A 22,113-nucleotide genomic window follows, 5' to 3' on the forward strand; every position below is an offset into this window, starting at 1 on the left:
ATTAATTGTTATTGAAAATATTTTTTTTGTTGTTGTTTTAGCCCAAATATAACAGACAAAAACTGCTGATCGCATTAAAATGTTTGTTTCATAATAGCCTAATAGCTATTATAGTTAACAGACTGCTTCTCCACTGCCATGTGATAACAGAAAAGAGAATTATTAAAGCGTTTTAGCTGTTTACTATATTGTGAGGGAAATGTTTACATCAGCCTGCTAACTGACTTGCCATAGCATGCTACACGCTGTTGTTTAACGGGTAAAATATCTACCATGGGCACCATCTTACAGTTAGCATGCTAACGTGCGCTAATTGGCACAAGAAGAAGGCTGGTCTACAGCTGGGTCTGATGGGAATTATTTTTGCTATTTCTTTTCGTCACATAAAACGAACATTTTCCCCCTGATGATGGCGCTAGAGGAGCTTTGGGACCAGTTCTTAGAATTCAGCATATCTACAGAAACAGTTTAAGACATGAGTAGGCTACTGAAATTCAAAACCATCCATAAAGTGGGGTCTTCTATCCTATATACCAGATCAATTTTACACCACAAATGCAACTTGATTTGCCCACTCATAGACTTTTGGTTGTCATGGCAACAGCAGAACTGCGCTCTGGTGTGTGCGTGAGCCTCCGCCAGTGCCGCAAGCACAGGCACGAGAGTCTTTCGTAGGGGGCGGGACCAGTTTCGCTGCAGAGGGATGCTCCGCAGCCCCACGCTGAACCAACCAGTTTGGAAAGCCCTGCTGACAGGCACGTAACGCACACACACACACACACACACACACACACACTTAGGTTGACTGCAACCAAACCCCCTCAAGCTCCCAGCATCTGTGCTACATCTTTCCTCCTCTCCTCCTCCTCCTGCTCCTCCTCTTTCTTCTTCTTCTTCTTCTGCTCCTTCTTCTTCTTCTTCTTCTTCTTCTCCTCCTCCTCCTCTCTCACTCCGAAGCTACGTCCACCGCAGCTCTGACTCACTCAGCTCTCCTTTTCCCAATCCGCGCCAACCGGAGCCGAACCGCACAGCTCGGGAACATGTCCTCCAACCTGCCCCCCGGGACCGCAGCCGCGGCCAAAGGCAAGCCCCTCTCCCCCTTCAGGAAGCGGGGCAGCCTGCAGTACACAGCCAGCACAGGTGAGTGGAGGCAGCCTGGGGATGCAGAGGGGAGGACGGTTTGAGTAAGCTGGTCCTAGAACAGAAGGAGGACTCTCACATGAGCTATGCCAGAAATACTGTGGCTCAGTTCTGATTATTGCAGAGTATCAGTGACAGAAGAAGACATGGTGTAATACTTTTGCTCTGTGAATAGTTTGGGAAAATGCAAACCTGTTGATTAGGGAGGTGTAACAGAGGATGCTCTCTGCATAATTCATGTGTTGCAGTTTCGTGTGATTGTGCTGGCTTCTGGTTTTTCCTTTCATTCTTTATTTTCAGGCGTAAACATTATTTAGGACACAACAGCCATACAATCTCTAGCATCAGCTTGATTATCAGTTAATTCACTGAAGGGTGGGGAACATTTGCTGCTGAAATGTTGCATGGCTTTGTTTTCGGTAGAAACAGTTAATAAACTGTCAGTGTTCATGTTCCTTCATGAGTTGACAATCCTACACTTTGTGGCAACATTTCAGCACATGTTGCATAAGCTGAAAACTTAAAAGGACTTTTCTTGTTTGTATATACAGGCTTCTCCCTTGAGAGCAGCTTACATAAATGTGATGACAGTGTTTTTCATTTAGCCTGATGGCACTACGTGGCCTGGAGAGAATATGTAGGTTTGGTACCTCAGGACTTGATCCCCTGCTGAATGAGAGGATTAGCCCCCCACTCTGATGTATGCACACGCTGACCAGCATTTCATCCAAACCACAAACATTGTCGAATGACCATAGGACAGAAAAACAGCCATTTAAGTACCCCAGAGTCATCCAGAGTCAACCTAAACACATTTGTTCTTAAATGTGAAAGATATTAATATCATTCAGATGATATTCTTCATCACTTAAGTTAGAAAATCACTCATTTAGTGTCATATTTAGGCTTAAAGAGGGTTCTCTTTAATTAAGCAAGAAAAAATATGCAATTGTGAATACTGACATCCTGAAACAAGATGGAATGAAAAATTCTGTGTACTCTTTGTGTACTATTTGAGTTTTGATATCTAGAAGTTAATCTATATTTGGATGCAGATGATATAATCTCCCTTAGATGGCAGGTTGTTAAAAATGTTAGAATTATATAATACATACAAACATACAGTACATACAATACTGCGCCTTCTGCAACAGTCTCCTACGGGTCATGTTTCCAACAGTCTGTGTGACATTACAATGACTGTCGAGATAGTCAGAGACTGATGTGTGATCGTGACAATAAATACGACAGCTGGAGGTCCAAGCGATTCACCAACCCCCCGCATCCTCCATCGAGGATGTCTCTCTCTCTCTCTCTCTCTCTCTCTCTCTCTGTGATTACACTCATTTACGGCTCGTAGCTGTTACAAAAATTGCTTCGGAGTCTCAGAATGGGAAGAATAATTAGTCGCTGGAATAATGAGGCACAGTCTTGCCCTTTTTATTCAACAGAGACAGATTTGTGTTGTTTTTTTGTTTTTTGTTTTTTTGATGTAGAGGAAAGGAAGACTGTGAATCTGTGAGTCAGTTCTGAAGCCTCTGGTGTTTGATTTAGAAAGTCTCTGCAGAGGCATAGAAAGACAACATTCACTTTTATGTTGTTAAAGCAGTCAGGGAACCATCTGAGTAAGCAAAGATGACATTTAGGTGACTCATGTTCTTTCGTTGTGTTTTTCGAAAGGGCACTAATCTAGTTTGAAGCAGATTGTTCAATACAGTCTGTTTAAATAGTGCAGTAGAACCAGGCTGCAGACACATGATCACTTTGTTGTATTAGATGGGCTACTTGAATTATATGATAGTGTCATGTCTTCGGCGAGTCTTAATAAAGTGAGTACTGTTCACGAATTTGCTGCAGCCTTTCATAACAGACAGATGAATTACATTCTGTCTGACACTTTATTTTTCACTTGTCTGCCTAATGATTGTCTAAATTGACATGCTTATGGAGCTTTAGTTTATTAGCTTTAAGAATCTTGAACCATCAATCAAGTCTAATGAGCTCTCTGCCCAACATTCAGCACAGCAGAGTGGGACGAACGTGGACGACTGCAGCAGCACTAAACAAGTTTGAATCACTCACACCTTTTCTTTGTTTAGAGCTTATTGACCCCCCTATACTGTCCCATGTGTCGTGGACAGCCTTTGGACCACTTGAGCAGTTATAGTGTGAAGAGCTGAGGTACAGTGCTGTTCATATTTAGCACATTATAGCAGGGTTCGTGGAGTGAACTCAGCGGAGAACAGCAGTGGGTGAATCACTTGGCTGTGAAAAAGGTAGTTCTGAGATTAGAGAGTCACCCACTCACCAGTTAGCCTGCGCTGTGCCTTGTGCTGCTCTGCACTTGTTGAACTGTTTAAATGAGATGAGAAGTTTATGGAGCGTGGGACATTTGTGTTTGCTAATGAAAGTTTGATTCTCTACGTGACACAGACAATTGTTATAGCAATAGTGGAAATGCATGATTATAAACTTACATAGCAAGTTTCAAACACATTTAGAAAGTACTTTAAAGACATAACAAACAGATAGATAGCAATAACTGCTTACAAGAGCACAAAAATACAAGATAAATATGTGTTGTAGAAGATTAAATATATATATAAAAAAAGGCAGTATATCAAATAAAAATGTATACAATATATACAATAGATGATCACATATTTGTAGATTATTATTATTAATGTGTTAATTTATAATCAGCAATGTAGTGTTGAGCTGATTTAGCCATTGTTAGCTAATTAAACCTTGAACATTTTTGTGTTAAATTGCAATTTGTAAAGTTGCAAGTAATCATGGCTGTGTGATGAAAGTAGTGGAGCAACAAATACAGTATTTTTGCCTCTGAAAAGTAGTCAAGCAGAATTGTAGAATCACTTTCTACCTCTGCGGGAAAGAAATACCACAACCTGAAATAATTAGGATTTTACAATAAGCTAATGATGGACCTTTGAGCACATTGTACTTCGCCCACATCCCGTTCACGCCTCCTTTGGTTGTGTCACACCCTGTCATCGTTACATGCCCACACATATCGGGGTCTGTGTCATGAACAAATGTAGTAATTACAGCAGAGGGACCGTGTAGGTTAAATGTTAAGCACCGTCGCTCCCCACAGTGACACAATCTGTACAAGAGATAGTTGAAATTGTAATTAATGATTGACTTTGGAGCTCTGAGACTCCCACCCCAACACACCTTCAGCTGATAACCTTCAGTCACTCACTCCTTGTGTACAACTACACCATATACTCTTGTTTAGTTGACTGTCTTTAGTTACCAACATCTGGCCTGTTAGAGATCTCATGGACTTGTGCCCCATGGGTGGGACCGCCTCTTTGTTGTATCATACTCATACTTAATAATGTAGTGATGCAGTACATATAGAGATACTGGGTGCCAGCTGTTGTTTGCAACGCATCCTCCTGTGGAGAGCCAGAGTATTGTTTGAAAGGTACAGTGCATGCTCCAATAGAGAATATTGGATTGAGGCAAATTTGTAATATAAATATTGTGCTGTATTGTGCTGGGTCCTTTTAGTCACTAGAATAGTAAATTTTAGTCACTAGAATAGTAAAAGTAAGGTTAAAAAAAAGTAAATAAGTACACTAATTAAGTATGATACTCAAGTGCAAGTTTGTGGTGCAGTACTTGTACTTAGTTCATCATTAATATTTGATGCTGCTTTAAACTCTGTTTCACAGGGAAGTGTTTCGTTTTTTCTCCACTGCATTTAAATTTAAATCGATACAAAATTAATCAGCAACTATTTTGATAATTGTTTCAATCATTTTTCTAGCAAAAGTGCCCTAAATTAGCTGGCTCCAGCTTTTTGCTTCTTTTCTTGAAAAATGTTAACTTGTTGACTCAGTTGCACAAAAATGTAAGCAAACTGAAGACTCCACCACCCTTCACAGACAAACGACAAACGATTAATCGATCAATCGTTAAAATAATGTTAAAATCGTTAAAATTTAAAATTGACAAGTCATGTTATGAAATATCATGCAGTGCTGTGGATGAAAATGCCCAGTAACATGTAGTATAAAGTGGTTAAAATTACATCCATCTCAGCCAGCTGCATAATCAATCAGATGTTATTTACTTGTTAATGTATTAGTAATAACAAAAATATCACTAATACAATAATATAATATATAATAATACTACATAATAACATAGAATAATTTCTGAATGGGTTTGCATAGTGAGTACTTTTAATTTTTATATTGTGCTGCACTAAAATTTAAATTTAAAATTTGGATTGTTGGGCTTTCACTTGTAATGGAGTATTTTCGAATTGTGGTATCGTTACTAACATAAAGGCTCTGTGTGCTGTTATTCTAGTAATGACTTTGGGTTCAGTAGATTAAAGCTTTGCTAGCCTGTAAAGTTTCATATGTTCTTTGACTGAACGCTTTTCACCGTGATGAGCTTGTGCTGATACGCACGTGATGCAGCATTCAGCCACCAGAGGGAGCCTGGTCTGAATAAATGCAGCCACACTGATGAGTCAGTGAAGTGCAGCCTTGTTTGTTGGCCACAACAATTTGATGAGTCCTCTTGAGAGCAATTCTGGCTTCGAGTGCTCTGAAAGAAAAAAAAATAACAAAAAAAACAACACACACAATAACTTAACCTTGAGAGTCTGAGAGGCAATTGGTTTGCAGTCGGGCTGCACTGACTCTGTCAGTGCTTTTCCTGTCCAGCTTTTTCACTGTGCTTTTCAAACTGGATTGCTCCAGTTTAAGAGCAGCTCTCTCTTTATACGCTTGAAAAGAGGAGGAAAAACGTGTGGGTTTTTGGCAGTATTCGATGTTCATGCTGTGAGGATGTTTTTAGCTCTTACTTGATATTGTGTGGTGATATGCTATCTTCCATAAATGACTTGATCAGGTATTCCCTGTGTATCAGCAGTATAGTATAGGTTTTGCCTTTCTCACAAAGCTCTTGTTAGCCAAAAACACATTCATCAACATCATACAAGAACTGACATTTATGACTTGCTATTCACTAACACACCAGTCTCGTAAATCTGGACAAGTGTGTATGCCTTTGTTATGATTACATCACTTATGATCAGTGAGTTGACACCAGTAAGTGCACCAGCACAAGCCAGAGCATCTGCCTGGAGCCAACAACTAAAACCCAGACTGAGTTTTACTCTTGCCAGGCCTCTTGCTCCGTCACTCTCTCTTTTTCTCTTCTTCTCTCTTCTCCCAGTCCTGTGTGCACCGCTAACTGAGCTAATCAGCTGATGGCAGCAACAGTTAGCAGCAGTTAGCTGTCACAAGTAAAGTTGACTGTCCATCAGGAAACTCCACAGCTTGAGATTTTGCAGACATAGCTGGCGGTGTGTAATGTAGTGCCGTTAAGCGTTACGCACTTGGTAACATGTTTTTTCATTATCATGGGCATGGGAACTGTAGTTTGTTTTGCCTCAGTCCCACAGACAGTCCTGCTCACTAGTGCACCAGACCTACTGCTGAAAATAGTCCCGAACAAATTCACAAATTTAGTATTTACTGTTTGAGTAACACCAACCAGATGCTACAGAGCCCTGCTGTTTTAGGGAGTTTGTTTGTTTTATTTTAAATTTTAAATTGAAAGAATGTATCTGTGAACCGCTTTACAGGCTAAGAATGAACCATTGAGTTTTAGACAAGTGTAAAAAGAAAGAAAGATGGACACTGTGAGATTTGATTTAATATATATATATTAAACATAGCTTGTATTATCATACAAAAAAGTGGAGAGCAGCACAAATGCTTAAATAAGATTGTGTGTTAAGGTTAGAAAAGGTAAGTTAAGACAATCTGAGTTGAACCCTAGACATTATTGAGCAAGAGAAGATAAGATATGCAGCACAAACACTTTATACAAACTGGTGTGATTGGTTGAGCTTTAAGACCTATTTTACTCACTGGGTGCACATGAATAGGGTTAAATCTTAGCTAACAACAGACTCAGCCAGCCTAGCTTTATCTATAAGAGTTGTAAAACTTTCTGAAAAGCTCGCAGCAGTGGGCATTTTTATGTTCAAATCTTTCCTGACAGTGCCTTACAAACTTCAACATTTTTTCATGTTTTCTTTCTCTTATTTTTGCTGTTCAAGCATGCAGCTGTTATCACGGTAAATTTACATTCAGTAAGAAATCATAATAAGACGAGAGATATGACTACTGAGAAACTAGCACACCGCTTACTGTGTGTCATGAAACTGCATCAGTGCACTGAATCATTAATGTGTAACTTCATACTTTTTAGCATACACACAGTCCTGTGTTTATAGCATGGGAAACCATGTTCCAGAAATTACTGCTGCAACTGTAATGGGGACAACGTGCTGTCCCTTTAATTTCACTCATGTGAGAGGAGATGGAGGCAAGGTCTCATTTATTAGACCATCATCTCCCTCAGACTGCCCCTATTCAGCTGGCAAAACAACACAGAGCATGACATCTCAGACCTTACTGCTGAGGCGGCACCATTTTATTCTCACACATACGACACAAACATCCCGAACACATGGTCTTCTCAGCAAAACACAGCACGGATGATGAAGTAGACAAGAAGGGGGGGAGTGCAGTGAAAGAAACTCACAGCAGGAGAACCCATCCGCTGGTGATGTATGCTGTCTCCCCCCACCTCCTTTCCCTCCTGTGGTACGTCCCAGATAGATGTCAGAGGCATTTAAATGAGGAAGATCAGCTCCAGAGGCAGCCAGTGCAGCGACAGCTGGCCTGAACCAGGAGGCACACAGAGCAGAGGGGGGTCACACACACTGGGATGTGAGGGGGAGTTCATGGATCTGCTGGACCAGCTCTTTGTATGTATGACAGGGACAGATTAAGGGAATAGATGAGATTACTCTTTGACTCTGTGAGTGTGTTTACGTGAGAGGGTCTGTGTGATTTTGCCAGTTTTGTCGTTAGATTGAGTGTTTGATGTGTTTCTTTTCTTGTTTCTCTCCATACCTCGCTCCCATCATGTTTAACCCATCTTTAAAGGACAGCAGACGCCATCCTGGGCCATTTGCTGTTTTGGCATGCTCCATCTCCCTGCCAGGACAGTCTCTCTGTCTCTCTGTCTCTCTCTCCCTCCCTCCCTCCTCTCTTGGCCCTGCTAGCTGCTGGTTAACTCAGGCTCTGAGGAGACAGGTACGCTCCAATGCCTTTCTCCTGTGCAAAAGCACAAATAACGTTCTCCTCTCTTCCCCTCTAACCCCCCTCCCCCCCTTTTCCTTTCCCTCTTTCACACTCACTGCCACTCTCCTCTGCCTGTCCCTTGACGGCTTTGTGTAATAGCCCTGAGCACTGCTATCTTTACTGAGCTGAGGAGGATGTGTGTCGATCGATTGTCCCACAAACTAGCTTTGGCTTGTGTTTTGGAGAGAGTGTAAAGAAGCAACTGTGCACAAAGGAGCAGAGCAGATCGATAAATTGTGCTGACTACACCTGCAACTGTGGGATCCTGATCAAAAGGGTTGTTTTCAAGGCTTGTGGCCATCTTGCCTTTATACTTTTAGCAATTCTTTATGATCCAGGTGAGAAGCAGCAGCAAAGGAGACACAGGATGGAGGCCTGCAGGCGTGCACTTCATGCAGCTGCAGAGACTAAACCATCATTGACCACAGAAAGATTGTGATTACACATCTTGAAAGACGTCAGCTGTTTGATGCAGAGCCAGTGAGAGATGCTGGAGGAGTAAACAGAGGAGTCATTAGACCCTGCTGTATTTTCTCTGCCATGCATTTGTGTTTGTCCTTTGCATATGGGACTCCCACTACAACAGTGAGCAGCAAAACTGATGGTCGTTATGCTGAACTGTATGTCCGTCATACTTTCATGTGGACACTGTTGGAGTGTTAACTGCAGTTTTCAGTTTGTCCATTATGCTGCTTTTTCTGATTTCATGTTTGTAATTTTGTAGTTGTGTGTCCAAGTCAAACTGCTAATCAAAATATTCTGCCACTAAAAACTAGAGCTAGTATTGATATTTTTTTAGTACTGATTCAGCTGGATCACAAACTTTGAAATGGCAGTAAGATTTCTATAATGATATGAATGAAATCAACTTGTGTCCTGTTTAAACCATGTGTTAATACAACATTTAGTCTTGTATCTGTACTGTGCAGAAAATGTTTAGATTTATCAAAGTAATATATTGAAAAAATATGATTTATGTATTTATACTAAGCTGCTGAATCAGCAAGGGTATTAAAACTTTCAAAGATGGCCCAGTCTTACTGAAGACTCAGAATGAACCTCCATCGCTGTATTGTTTACTGACGAATGCGTGCTGTGGCTTTCACTGTGAGTCACTGGCATTTCTTGTGGACTGAATACCAAATCTGCATAGTCACTGGAAGCAGGTAGACGGTGGCTGCTGATGCATGACCTGTCTAATGGTAGAAAACTGAGAGAGGAGAGCAGAGGAGTTTTAAAAAGGGAATCTCTCGGTAATAAAGTATAGTCATACAGAATTGTGTGTATTTCTGCTGAAATTTAATCCATTCAGACAGGGATTTCTGACTGTCTTTGAGAAGGCAGGAGAAAAGTTCTCTTTCAAGGGCGAGAAAACCAATAAGCAGTCCTGCAGATGAATTCAACAGGAAGTGTCTTGACCTCTGACCTCTTGCTCCCTTCCTGACCTGCAGGGTTCAAATGACTTTCCGCTTGTGATCTCATCCCTCAGGACCGTTTTCAACTCGCCGTCCGGTTTGAGTTAGACTGGAGTTCGGACTCCGTGTTGCTGCTGAAATATGCATGCACTGGAAGTCCCTCGGCAAGATGATACTGTTTGACCTCGTTTTGAGGCTCAGCTGAACGCTGTGATGCTTTTGATTGTTTTTTGTTCTGAGCACCTGGCTGTGTGTGGAGAATCTGTTTTACTCATGCTGTCTTAAGCCGTCGTGCTGCTCTCATCCTGCTCCTGTTAGATCAGTAAAAGCTTTTGCCAACCAGATTATGTAGTTTATGTTCAAGTGAAACATGGCTGAGTTTAATTTCTGAGTGGTTTGCTCTCCAACTGTTGGCTGGAGGGATGTGTTGTTATGTAATCATAGATGCTACTGATCCAAATATAGCACCCATTAGGGGATTATCCCCTCAGGCTTGACTAGCCTCAGCTTTACTGTGGCCCGGCCGTCTTTGTGGATGTCTTTGCCGTCGGTCACCTCCTGCCCTCCACACCAGCATCCACTTTTATCACAACAGACTGATGTGGCCCAAACCGACAGCAGAGACGTGCTCCTTCTTATCAGCAGAGGAGCAACCATCTGTAGCTTGACTTTATTCATCTTCGTCACATTTTCTTTCATGTTTATTCAAGTTTTCTTTGAATAGAGGTTATGAATTTAGATAGAAGATAGAAAACAGAAGTTACGGTATTATTTCTGATTTATATAAATGATTTGACAAGTGTGTCCCGTCAAGGTTCTTCCTTTATGCTCATATTTCTCTTTATAGATGACTCTGCTGTTAGTTTGCTGTAGAATTAGCCTAGATGATGCCTAAGCCTAATGTTTTAGTTTGTCTCGCCAGTATTAGATAACCCCAAAATATTTAACTTATATTGATATAATACGGGAAGAAGCAGCAAATCCTGACAATTAAGTACATGCTATAGGCTCCAGCCCCTGTGCGACCCTGACGGATAAGCGGTATTGAAAATGGATGGATGGATGGATGGATGGATGACTACTCATTTAATCATTTCAGGACTAAATCTGGCTCACTGATTGAAGAAGCTACTGTGCTTTATGTGCTTATGCAAAGTGGTTCAAACTAAAGACATGTTAAAATATAAAATATAAATAAATATAAATAAAATAAAAACTATTGAAAAATCTAACTTTTTTTTTATTTTCAGTAACCATAACACCAGAGAATAATGAAATGTTTCAAATCTCAGCTACTACATTCCTTATCATCTTCATCTGCGCTTCCTTCACTGTAACACCTTAGAGTCGAGTACAATTTTGACAACAATTCGTAAAATGTTCCTTCTAAAGAGGTTTGTTATGTTTGCAATCTTTTTACATAGTTGCAAGCTTCTTTAATTTCAGAAACTTCCATTTACTTTTTTATTAATGTTTTTCACATATATATATTTTCATGTACCATAAAGAAAATAAAATAAAAAATAAGAAAGGGAAATGATAATAACAACAACAATAATAATAATAGCAATTTCAAACTAAATCACACATATACTCATTTAATCTTCTAAACATCTTACTAGCAGACGTTCCAAACTTCTGTGACTCTTTTCCGTTAAAATTACTTCTTCCTTAAAATCCTCCTTTGAGGATTTCACCGTTATTTCTATGTCATTTGTTTGATTTTCACTGAAAGCTCAGCATTAGACCTCGACTACTCAGCCTTTGAAAGGTCAGAGCCCACTTCAATATTTAAACACTGCAGACGTTTGTGTTTCCCTCAGTGCTCACCCAAGTGTTTCATTTGGAGATTCTCACGTATGTTTCGATGTCACTGCCTTTTGGTGCAGGCGAGCGCGTTGAGTGGGATGTGTTGACTGGACGGTGTTGAGCAGAAGGTAATCGGTGATGAGTTGTGTCCTGGACAATGTTTCAGTTACTACAGTTCTGTCAGCCTCACCAAGTGTTTTTAAGACTCTAATGAAGCTTTATGTCGACTCCTAATCGGCCCAGTTAAATCTGCCTCTCTGGTCTCTGTTCCTGTCCCCACTGAGCAGACAGACTCAGACATGCTGTGTTAAATAAGTCAGACTTAATGTAGATGGGGCGCAACAGTACAAAGACAACGCAGAGTGCAGGTATTGTACTGTATACCCTCTTTGACCTTCTTCTAGTGTGTGTGGTTTATAAATACTGACAGGCAGCAGGCCCACTGACACTCTAGCACACACAGGATGAAATATTTAGCGGGCTGATGAATATTTCAGTGGCAGGTTTTGAGTTTTGAGGGAAAGATTAATATCATTGCAGACAGATTGCTAAATATACGCCCCAGGAGGGAAGAGACGCAGCAGTGAAGACGTTGTCTCCCCCAGCAGACGAATGCATAACCTCTCTGTTTTCCCCATGGCTGCATCCACTCACAGTCACTCTTGTCCCAAGTCTTTTTTCAATCACCATCCCCCCTTCGTTTTTCACTTCTCTGCTTTCCACGACAACTGTTTTTTTTTTGTTTTGTTTTTTTTAATAAAACTTGAGTCTTGTGCAATGGTAACAATGGAGGGTATTAGCCGGTGTATGTGCTGATGGGCTCTCCACCTGAATGGTCCATTGTGTCTTGTGGCACAAACAGCCGCTGAGCTCAGATCTCCGCTGTTGTGTAAATGCCCACTGACAGAGGAACAACAAGCTTCTGCGGACAGTTTTGGTCACCGTGGATTCATTATATGTTGAAGGATTGAAGAATCATAAAGACTCATAAAGTGCTTTCATCGAGCCAATTTAACGAATTTAGCTGATTCATATTTATGTCTAGCATACGTTTTTTCCATGCTGGGTGAGATGACAAGCTATTTGTTATAAAGGTTGATGAGCTCATTGACAGTTATACAGCTGTTGCAAGCAAAACTGATTTATCCCATTTCTACACACATTTGCTGAGTTACTGATGTCCAGATACTAATAGTCTTAAAATAAGACTTTCTTCACTATTTGATAGTATAGTTTAAGTATTTGATATTTAGCATAAGATTCATTTTAGCATTTTCTTCCTTATTTCTCTCCTTCTTTATCTCTAGTTGATCTCCGTGGTGGCCGCCACCTCCTCACTTCCCAGCATTCTTTGCCTGGCATCCCCGTGGCCTTGAAACAATCCATTGACCTGCGTACATCCATGGATGGGAAGTATAAGGAGATTGCTGAGGTTAGTACTTAGTGCTTGTGCTCACTTTATTAACCCGCTGAATTAAAATGCATTTTAAATTTGTGGCTGGATGTGGAGACTTTCATAACGTTGTGTGCTGTTTGTGTGTGAAGGAGCTGTTCTCCCGCACTCTGGCAGACAGTGAGATGCGCAGCGCTCCCTATGAGTTTCCTGAGGACAGCCCCATCGAGCAGCTGGAGGAGCGACGTCAACGCCTCGAGCGACAGATCAGCCAGGATGTCAAGTAAGTGCAGAGACAGTAAGGAGGTTGTCAGTGTACATACAAACACATATGTGACTGTGTCTACAGTGAGAATCTGCTCTGATGATCTTTAAGCTAACAGTGATGATCGCAAAGTGAGCTCAGCCTCTCTGCTCTGCTCAGGTTTGAACCCGACATTCTCCTGCGAGCCAAACAAGAGTTCATGAAGACTGACAGTGCCACAGATCTCGAGTGAGTGTTTCCCCCAACGCTCATGTCACTATTCACAGAATGTATGTCTTCAACTAATGGCCACTGCTGTCTGGAGGTCCTCAGACTGCCATCTGGTGGGCCGCTGAAGCAGTGGTACTGTCAATGGCAATATCACCACACCAATCATGACAAATCATCAGGTAGAGACAGCTGAGTTTTGCCATTGTTATCTAGCTAAAACTCCCTTAGATGCAGTGACATAAAATGGACTGGTCTTTGAAACGGAAAAGTGATGTGGCAGACAATCGTGGATTCATAATGTTAGGCAGTGATGCTCACATGAAAGCACAATGGGTGTGTGAAATCTTGTCACAGCCCAGTTTATTTTTTCTCCTTCTTTTACCTCTTTGTTTCTTTGGCGAGGTGGTCTTTCACTACCAGACTGGAAAATAATTGTTGACTTATCTTTAGATACATGAAGGAGCAAAGCCAAGCCCCTGACCTGCAGGAGAGGGAACTGGTTCCAGAGAGAGAGTACCAGAGAGTCACTATTTCTGGAGAGGAGAAATGTGGGGTAAGTCAGAGTCGCAGCAGTGATGCAGGGAGAAACCAAAAACAAAATATTTCTTTGTAAAAGTGCTTCACACAATATCTCTTTTGTATTGTTTCTCACACTTAAATAACACCTCCTCTTTCCTCTTCTATTCTTTTCATGTTATTGTTTTTCCATCAAGGTTCCCTTCACAGACCTGTTGGATGCTGCCAAATGTGTGGTGAAGGCTCTGTTCATTAGACAGAAGTATATGGGCCTGTCGCTGCAGAGCTTCTGCAGGACCACCGCTCGTTACCTGCAAGAGCTGAGTGAGAGACCTCTGGACTTGGATATCTATGAGGAGGAGATCCCAGAGACCACAGTCACTGCAGGTATATACATAGGAACACACTAAAATCCTCACATACTGCACGCCTGAAAACATTCATGGGGAGCCAAGAAACAGGAGGTGGAGGTTATTATTTGTACTGAACTGATTAGTCAGTAGAAGATAATTATCCAACAGTCATGATAATTGTGTTAAAAAGTTATTTATCTAGTTTCATCGTCTCAAATTTGCAAGAGTGTGCTGCTTTTCCTTGTTTTCTCCCATTGTACATTGAATATCTTTGGGTTTCTGAGAGCTTGTCATACTCAACGAACAATCCTGAAGATGTCACCTTAGGCTCTGAAACCTTTTGATGAGCTATTTTCTGACATTTTGTAAAAAAAAAAAAAAAAAAAGAGAACTAAATCAATTTTTGTGTTGTCAAAATTCACGCCTCATTTTGACAGTAGGCCTATGTACAAGGAAAGAGACTTCTAAATGTGTGACAGAGGAGGGATCTGTCTTCCAAGACAACAATAATAATAATAATTTTTTTTTTAATGTTTATTTACAGCTCTATTCTTGATTGTTCTGTTCCAACTCAGTTTACCCAAAAAGTATCAGTAATTGTATGTTAATATGGGAGTAAAAGTCATTTCCAGTGTTAGGTGTAGCACTCTCACATTAAGACATAACTGGGCACTCCCACAGATTTCACAATCCATCTGTCACACACCCCTGAACCGGCTGTCCTGAGCGTGCAGGCTGTTCAGATCAGACGTTAGCTGCATGTGTGTTCCCACCTCTTTCAAAGCCGTGACGCGGTGCGACGTTCTGTCTCCTCTCAGATGCCACAGTGCACCCACCTGTTTCAGAAATGCACCCCTATGAGAACCAGGACCCTGCCAGCATGCCCCCTGACATGGGTTACGGCTGCAAGATGGTGGACGGCGTCATGCATGTGTACACGACAAGGAACACTATGGAAAAGTGAGATGCGTATGATGAACCACTCGCTGCATGCTTTATTTTGTAGTCCTCGATGTGGCAGGATGCTCGTCCCTTTTTAGACTCAGTTCACACATTTTGCTGGCAGCAGCGAGTTTCCTGCTCAACTTTTGATGTTGCTAACAGGAGCACAGAGCTGGACCTGCCATATCCAGACCTGCAGGAGTACATTGCTGATATGAACGTCATGATGGCCCTCATTATCAACGGACCAGTGTGAGTTTTGAACACAGAACAGTTTGTGTCATGCATTTCAGATTCAGCTATAAACGATAGTTTCAAATAGCTCACCAACAGACTTTTTGCACCAACTAGAAAAAAATAACTTCACCCATCGCTTGTTTTTTGTTCCCCATCACCACAGAAAGTCCTTCTGCTACCGTCGTCTGCAGTATCTTAGCTCTAAGTTCCAGATGCATATCCTGCTGAATGAGATGAAGGAGCTGGCAGCGCAGAAGAAAGTCCCACATCGAGACTTCTACAATATCCGTAAGGTGAACTTGAGAGCTGTTCCCGCTGAGCCTAATCAAACTTATTTTTTGTAATCAATAACCAGACCCCAACATGTAATATTTGTCTGAACTGATTTACAGGTTGACACACACATTCACGCCTCGTCCTGCATGAACCAGAAGCACCTTCTGCGTTTTATCAAAAGGGCCATGAAAAAATATCCTAAGGAGATCGTGCATGTGGAACGAGGCAAAGGTCAGACACTCATGGAAGTTTTTGAAAGCATGAACCTGACGGCCTTCGACTTGAGTGTGGACACCCTGGACATGCATGCGGTGAGTGGGCTGACGGCATAGTTAATGGTCGCCTGGTTAAAAAATGTGTCACAGTGTTAAAATGACAACCAGACAATAGCATCAGTCAGTGAGAGAGTGTTAAAATCATAGTGTTTCAACTCTTTTTGCAGGACCGCAACACTTTTCATCGCTTTGATAAGTTCAACGCCAAATACAATCCCATTGGCGAGTCCATCCTGAGAGAGATCTTCATCAAAACAGACAACCACATCGAGGGGAAATACTTTGGTCACATTATCAAGGTGCTCACTTGCACCATTAACACTGCCATCGCCGCTGGCACCTGCAGAATGACCGTATGAGGCACTGGCGCCCTCTGCTGACTGTTTGTATCACTGCTTCTCAGGAGGTGATGGCCGACCTGGAGGAGAGCAAGTACCAGAATGTGGAGCTCAGGCTGTCGATCTACGGCCGCTCCAGAGATGAGTGGGACAAACTGGCCAAGTGGGCCGTCAAACATTGGGTCTACTCCAACAATGTGCGCTGGCTTGTGCAAGTGCCTCGACTCTTGTGAGTAACCCCGGATCACTGTAAACCCTGACACAATGATCTTATTTTTAAAAAAATCTAGAAAACAATTGCCGATTCACTTAAAATGTTGAATTAGATAGTTGAATTTATATAATATTGTGACGCTGAAAAACTTTGATTCATTGTTAAAGATTAAACAACCCGACAATGTAACGTAGATAAAATGAGGTCAACCTCCACCAGCTACAACATTAAAATTCTGCATGCTGCTGCGGTGTAATGGTCTGTAACAGGCTTGGACAGGAATTAGAGAGTCATTAACATTTGCAAAGATGGCTGTCAAGGAGAGAGCACATGTAGTGCAAGGATAGTACATATTTCATAATGACTTCTTTACTTTTCAATACTGAGAGGCTTTTTGGTGATAATGTTTGTGCACTTCTACTTAAGTAAAATTTTGATTACTTGACTTTTATTTGTACGGACTACTTACTTTTATGTTGATGTTTCTGCTTTTACTTAAATAAAAGACTCTGTTAAATCAAATGTAAGCAAATTTGAGATTTGCAAAGGCACATCAGTGCTAAGCATCTTTAAAATATCTGTGGCAACCATGAGTACAATGAGCACCAGAAAGGTTTCATTACCATCATCTCACACCTGACTTCTTGTATTTTTCTCTCAAAGTGACGTCTACCACACAAAGAAACAACTGAGCAACTTTCAAGAGATGCTGGAGAATATCTTCATGCCTCTGTTCGAGGTTACAGTGAACCCCGGCAGCCATCCAGAGCTGCACCTCTTCCTGCAGCACGTACGAAATCTTCGCTCAGTCATCATGAATTTGTTTTATTCACATGCAGCCAGACGTTCACAGATCTCCCTCCCGTCTGCACCTCACACAGGTTGTTGGCTTCGACAGTGTGGATGATGAGTCAAAACCAGAGCAACATATCTTTAACCTGGACAGTCCGCTGCCAGCCAACTGGACAGAGGAGGACAACCCGCCCTATTCATACTACCTCTACTATATGTATGCAAACATGACTGTGCTGAATCACCTGCGCAGGTGTGTAACTGCACCTCAGTGGCGGATGCAATTATCTGCTTTTTGTTCATGCTTTTTTGTTAATGCCACACTTAACAGTACTTTTATAGATTCCCCAGGTTCTCTGTGTATTTTCAGGCCAATAGGAGTATGTATCTTTTATGCTTTCACATAAAAAAAATATGTAGGAAAATTATTTTTGCTCCAACTGAGGGGGTTTCATTGTCACAAAATATGATGCTGGTTGATTAATTAACCTTAAATTAACACTAAAATTGCGCTACGACTCAGCAAACTTTTCTTCCCAAAGGTTTCAGTTTTTTTGTCTTTCTCACATTTCATTCTAATTTCTGAATGTCACCCACTGCATTACATCACCTTACAGCTTCCCCTTTTTACATGCCAGGTTTTTTTATCCAGTTTCCAGCTGCCTTCACATTTTCATAATGCTTACAAAATATTTTCCATACCACAATCATTAGTTTGAAATGGGATAGACTCAGAAACCTTATTACACTAATAGGGCAATTAAAGGACTACAGTTCCCAATTTAAGCTCATTAAAATCAAAATATAAAAAACCTAATAGCAAGTACACTTTTTGCATGTGGTTATATGCACTTTTGAACCTTTGCATTCAAATTATTCATGGGACTTAAGAATGAAGGTGATATTCTTAGAGATTTATCCTTCAGCTTTTATCTGTCATCTGTTTTATATTTGACTGACTGTTGTTTAAATAACTCCTCAAACAAAGCTGAAGTTCAGTGTAACCTCCAAGTCACCTTCCTTCTGTCTGTGTCCACTTCCTTCCAGGCAGCAGGGGTTTCACACACTTGTCCTTCGTCCTCACTGTGGGGAGGCCGGGCCGATCCATCACTTGGTTTCTGGTTTCATGCTGTCGGAGAACATCTCCCACGGGCTGCTGCTCAGGAAGGTGCGACCTCAATATCACAGAAACTCCCCCCTGTGTGTAAAATGAAGCAGCTTGTCTGAGTTTGTGGGAAAATTCAATAATAAAAAAAAGATGTTCAAGGCCTCATTCAGTCTTGATCATCTGTTTTGTGTTCAGCTGAGTCATACTTTAGTTATAATGTTGCTTTCCTACATGCTCATGGAAAAATCAAGGCTGCAGTATTAATATAATTGTTGTTGTATTGTTACAACACACAAAGTTACGCCTTGTGTTCCTTACAGGCTCCTGTGCTGCAGTATCTGTACTACTTGGCCCAAATAGGCATCGCCATGTCCCCTCTCAGCAATAACAGCCTGTTCCTCAGCTACCATCGTAATCCTCTGCCAGAGTACCTATCCAGGGGCCTCATGGTCTCCCTGTCCACAGATGACCCACTGCAGTTTCACTTCACCAAGGTCAGTGTACGGTACACAAAATTTGAGCAAAATGAGCAAAATGCTATAATAATGGCACCAAGGGATACATTTGACTTTCTATTTAATTTTACTAGTCAGAGCTGACACACACATGCAGCATAATTGTTTAGTAATTAATATGAGCTCTGTCTGCGCGTTTTTAAAGATGAGTTTGGTGGCTTATTTGGCTTCTCCTGCACACCTGTCTTCAACAAAGCTTTGATTAGACGCTTATTGCATCCTTAAATAACACACTTAAATAAAACACTTATTAATATCAAATCCCATTTTTGACGCTATGTATGATCACATTTATTCAGCAATAGCCATCTAATTTGTCTTATTACTTTGCTATTGTAACTGGCAAGTTCTTCTTTTTTGGCATCTTTGTGAAATCCACAGGAAAATATGCATGCATGTTCTGGCAATATGCATGTAAAAATACACAAGGTCCTCTTCTGTTTGCTGCCACTAAACATATCTTATTTGAGACAGGACTATGGCAACTGTTTCACTAAAAAACATTTGCTTTTACCTTTGGGATCTACATGTTGAGTGTTGCCAAATGAGCCACATTGAACTACAGAAGTTAATCATTATACGGTCTGGCAGACCTACTGTAGTACATGTGGACTTTAGTTTGCAAACCAAATCATATGTTACCTGTTGCAGGTGCATAAAGCATCACAAACTCTTGTATTTTACTTTTAAACCTCCATCATCACAATATTTACTAATTATTTAATTATTTTACAACCCAGTTGCTTTAGAATTAACTGGACTTGCATCTTTGTATTAAACACATGCTAGGTGTACACTTATTTGATTTTATGCTTTGTGCAGGAGCCCTTGATGGAAGAGTATAGCATCGCTGCTCAAGTTTGGAAGCTGAGCTCCTGTGACATGTGTGAGCTGGCCAGAAACAGTGTGCTGATGAGCGGATTCTCTCATAAGGTATGAATTATCTTTATAGCACGTTACACATTTTCCACTTTTATTGTCTACAACGGCATCACTCCCTCCTCACTCTGTTGTTCAGCACACGGTTTCATTTTTGACTCCTCTTCTGGATCAGGTGAAGAGCTCCTGGCTCGGCCCAAACTACATCAAGGAGGGCCAGGAGGGCAACGACATCAGGCGCACCAACGTCCCTGACATCCGTGTGGCGTACCGGTATGAGACCATGTGTGAGGAGCTGAATTTAATCACGCAGGCCATCCGAACAGATGAGCTGGAGACCATTGAGGAGGAGGGGAGTCTGTGTATGGGAGCTGTGCAGGGAGAGAAGTGAGCCATGCAGCACAGCATCCCCTGTTTTCACATCACAAACTTTGTGCAGATCTGCTAATCAACATATCACACCTGTGAAAGGATAACAGCTTTGTTACAAGAAGATTATGAGGCAGAATGAGAGAGGACCTACAATCTGTGTACCCAACGTGTTTCCTTCCTTTTGTTTCTCTGAGTCAACTTTTGTTTATTTTATCTTGGTGATGTTGATGTCTCTTGATCTATTTATTTTAATATAATTATAATTTCACAGTTTCTGTTTCTACAAAGTCAGTATTCCCTGTACCGAGCACTGAATAATGTTGACATTCAAGATTCAACCCATTAATAAAACTTAGAAACTGGATCTAACTGATGGTTGGAAGACAATCTGGAAAGATTTTGAAAGAACCTCTGATATGTACAAGCCTGTAGCTCCCGCTGAAGACACTGAGGTCATGTTCTTGGTCACCTTTTGGCAATTTGGGGGTTTAACTTACCTTTGGGGAATTTACATCATACATTTAAAAAATATATGATGGATATTTTCTCAGGCTGGTTCCAGTATTTTAAATGTGTAGCATGGAGAATAATTATTGGTGCAAAATTATCTTATAGGTTTGTAATTTCCTCATAATTTCCTAGCAGATTTCCTGGAAAAAACTAAACTGGCCTCTAAAGGTTAAGTGGTTACTGAGTGGAGATTAAAGTGGGTCACACCACACAAACTAGTCTTTACATAGAGATTAGTTGTTAGGTAAGTATAATGTGAAACTGCCTGTATACTAACATTACTAACTCTGACCCACTTAGTTCTCAATGTATGTATAAATAAAACCAAGTCATACCTCCAAAGGACTGGCAGTTACATGTAAAGTATTGTGATTTAATAAATCGCAACTTTTAAAACTATCCAAGGCATACTGGAAAGGACACAGGCAGGACATACCAGGAATTCAGCAAAAACTTCACACGCATACGTTCTTTATATTTTAATAAAAGTTGCAAACAAAAGCTAACTGCATAAATAAAATCAGAAAAATCCATACAATAGAATAACTTTTGACATGTGAGATGGTCTGCGACTGATGACCTCAGTATGTTTGAAATCTTGACTGGCCCAGACTATCAATGAACAAGTCATTTGTTCAACCTTAAAAATATGCACAGTCAAATTCGAAACACTTCATGAATTTGTGGCTTTTTCGTCGACATTTCTTACAGTAACAGCACAATACCTTGTGCTGCATAACAGATGGAAAAACCTTTTTCTTCAGTTTTCTTTACTAGTAAAGATCTTACCAATGTCCCATAGCTGTTTCCTGTCACATTCTTTCTGGGTTTTTTTGTTGTCCAGACAGTGATTCAGCAGGGTTGCATGACGGCGCGTTAATATTTGTTTATTGTACGCATTGGAGCTACTCAGTTGTAACATCTGATATTCTATCTTGTTTTGTGATATTGTTTCTGCTGACATTAACTCTGATCTGATACCAGATGACCTCCACGAACAGATGTTTCAAATACATACATTTCTGAGTCATAGTACAGTGAATGATGCATGACCTGTTCCCTCGGCCTCACCCCCCAGCACCAATTCAACCAGTGCCAAATTCCTGAAATAAACACATTTTTAGAGAACTGAAAGTCGACTAAATTGACAAACCCTTTTCAGTCTTCTGACCGGTCCTAATGTTATCTGTGGAGCTGCTTGTTGTTGTTCAAAAGCACTACATGTTCCTCCCAGACAATTATATGTGCTGTTTGTGAAATATTATTTAATGCCATTTGTGTCTGTGAAGAATAAATGTTGTTCACCTTGCAGTGCTTGAGTTAATGCAGTTAATACATCCCAGAAA

The 22,113-nt window shown here is 40.9% G+C and overlaps 1 protein-coding gene across 1 annotated transcript; it reads left to right on the top strand.

Annotated features, from left to right (window-relative positions):
* Positions 1 to 568: 568 nt before the first annotated feature.
* ampd2b (adenosine monophosphate deaminase 2b) lies at positions 569 to 22,076 on the top strand. The gene is made up of 18 exons (XM_046397795.1): positions 569 to 1,140; positions 12,880 to 13,004; positions 13,118 to 13,248; positions 13,390 to 13,458; positions 13,891 to 13,993; positions 14,154 to 14,343; positions 15,128 to 15,269; positions 15,414 to 15,503; positions 15,652 to 15,781; positions 15,881 to 16,075; positions 16,207 to 16,338; positions 16,443 to 16,606; positions 17,255 to 17,381; positions 17,473 to 17,636; positions 18,431 to 18,551; positions 18,812 to 18,985; positions 19,829 to 19,939; positions 20,061 to 22,076. Exons 1-18 carry the CDS (start codon positions 1,041 to 1,043, stop codon positions 20,274 to 20,276), a joined length of 2,484 nt encoding a protein of 827 aa, XP_046253751.1. The 5' UTR covers positions 569 to 1,040; the 3' UTR covers positions 20,277 to 22,076.
* The last annotated feature ends 37 nt before the right edge of the window (positions 22,077 to 22,113 follow it).

The sequence above is a fragment of the Scatophagus argus genome, chromosome 8 (genome assembly GCF_020382885.2).
Source record: "Scatophagus argus isolate fScaArg1 chromosome 8, fScaArg1.pri, whole genome shotgun sequence".
Classification (NCBI taxonomy): domain Eukaryota; kingdom Metazoa; phylum Chordata; class Actinopteri; family Scatophagidae; genus Scatophagus; species Scatophagus argus.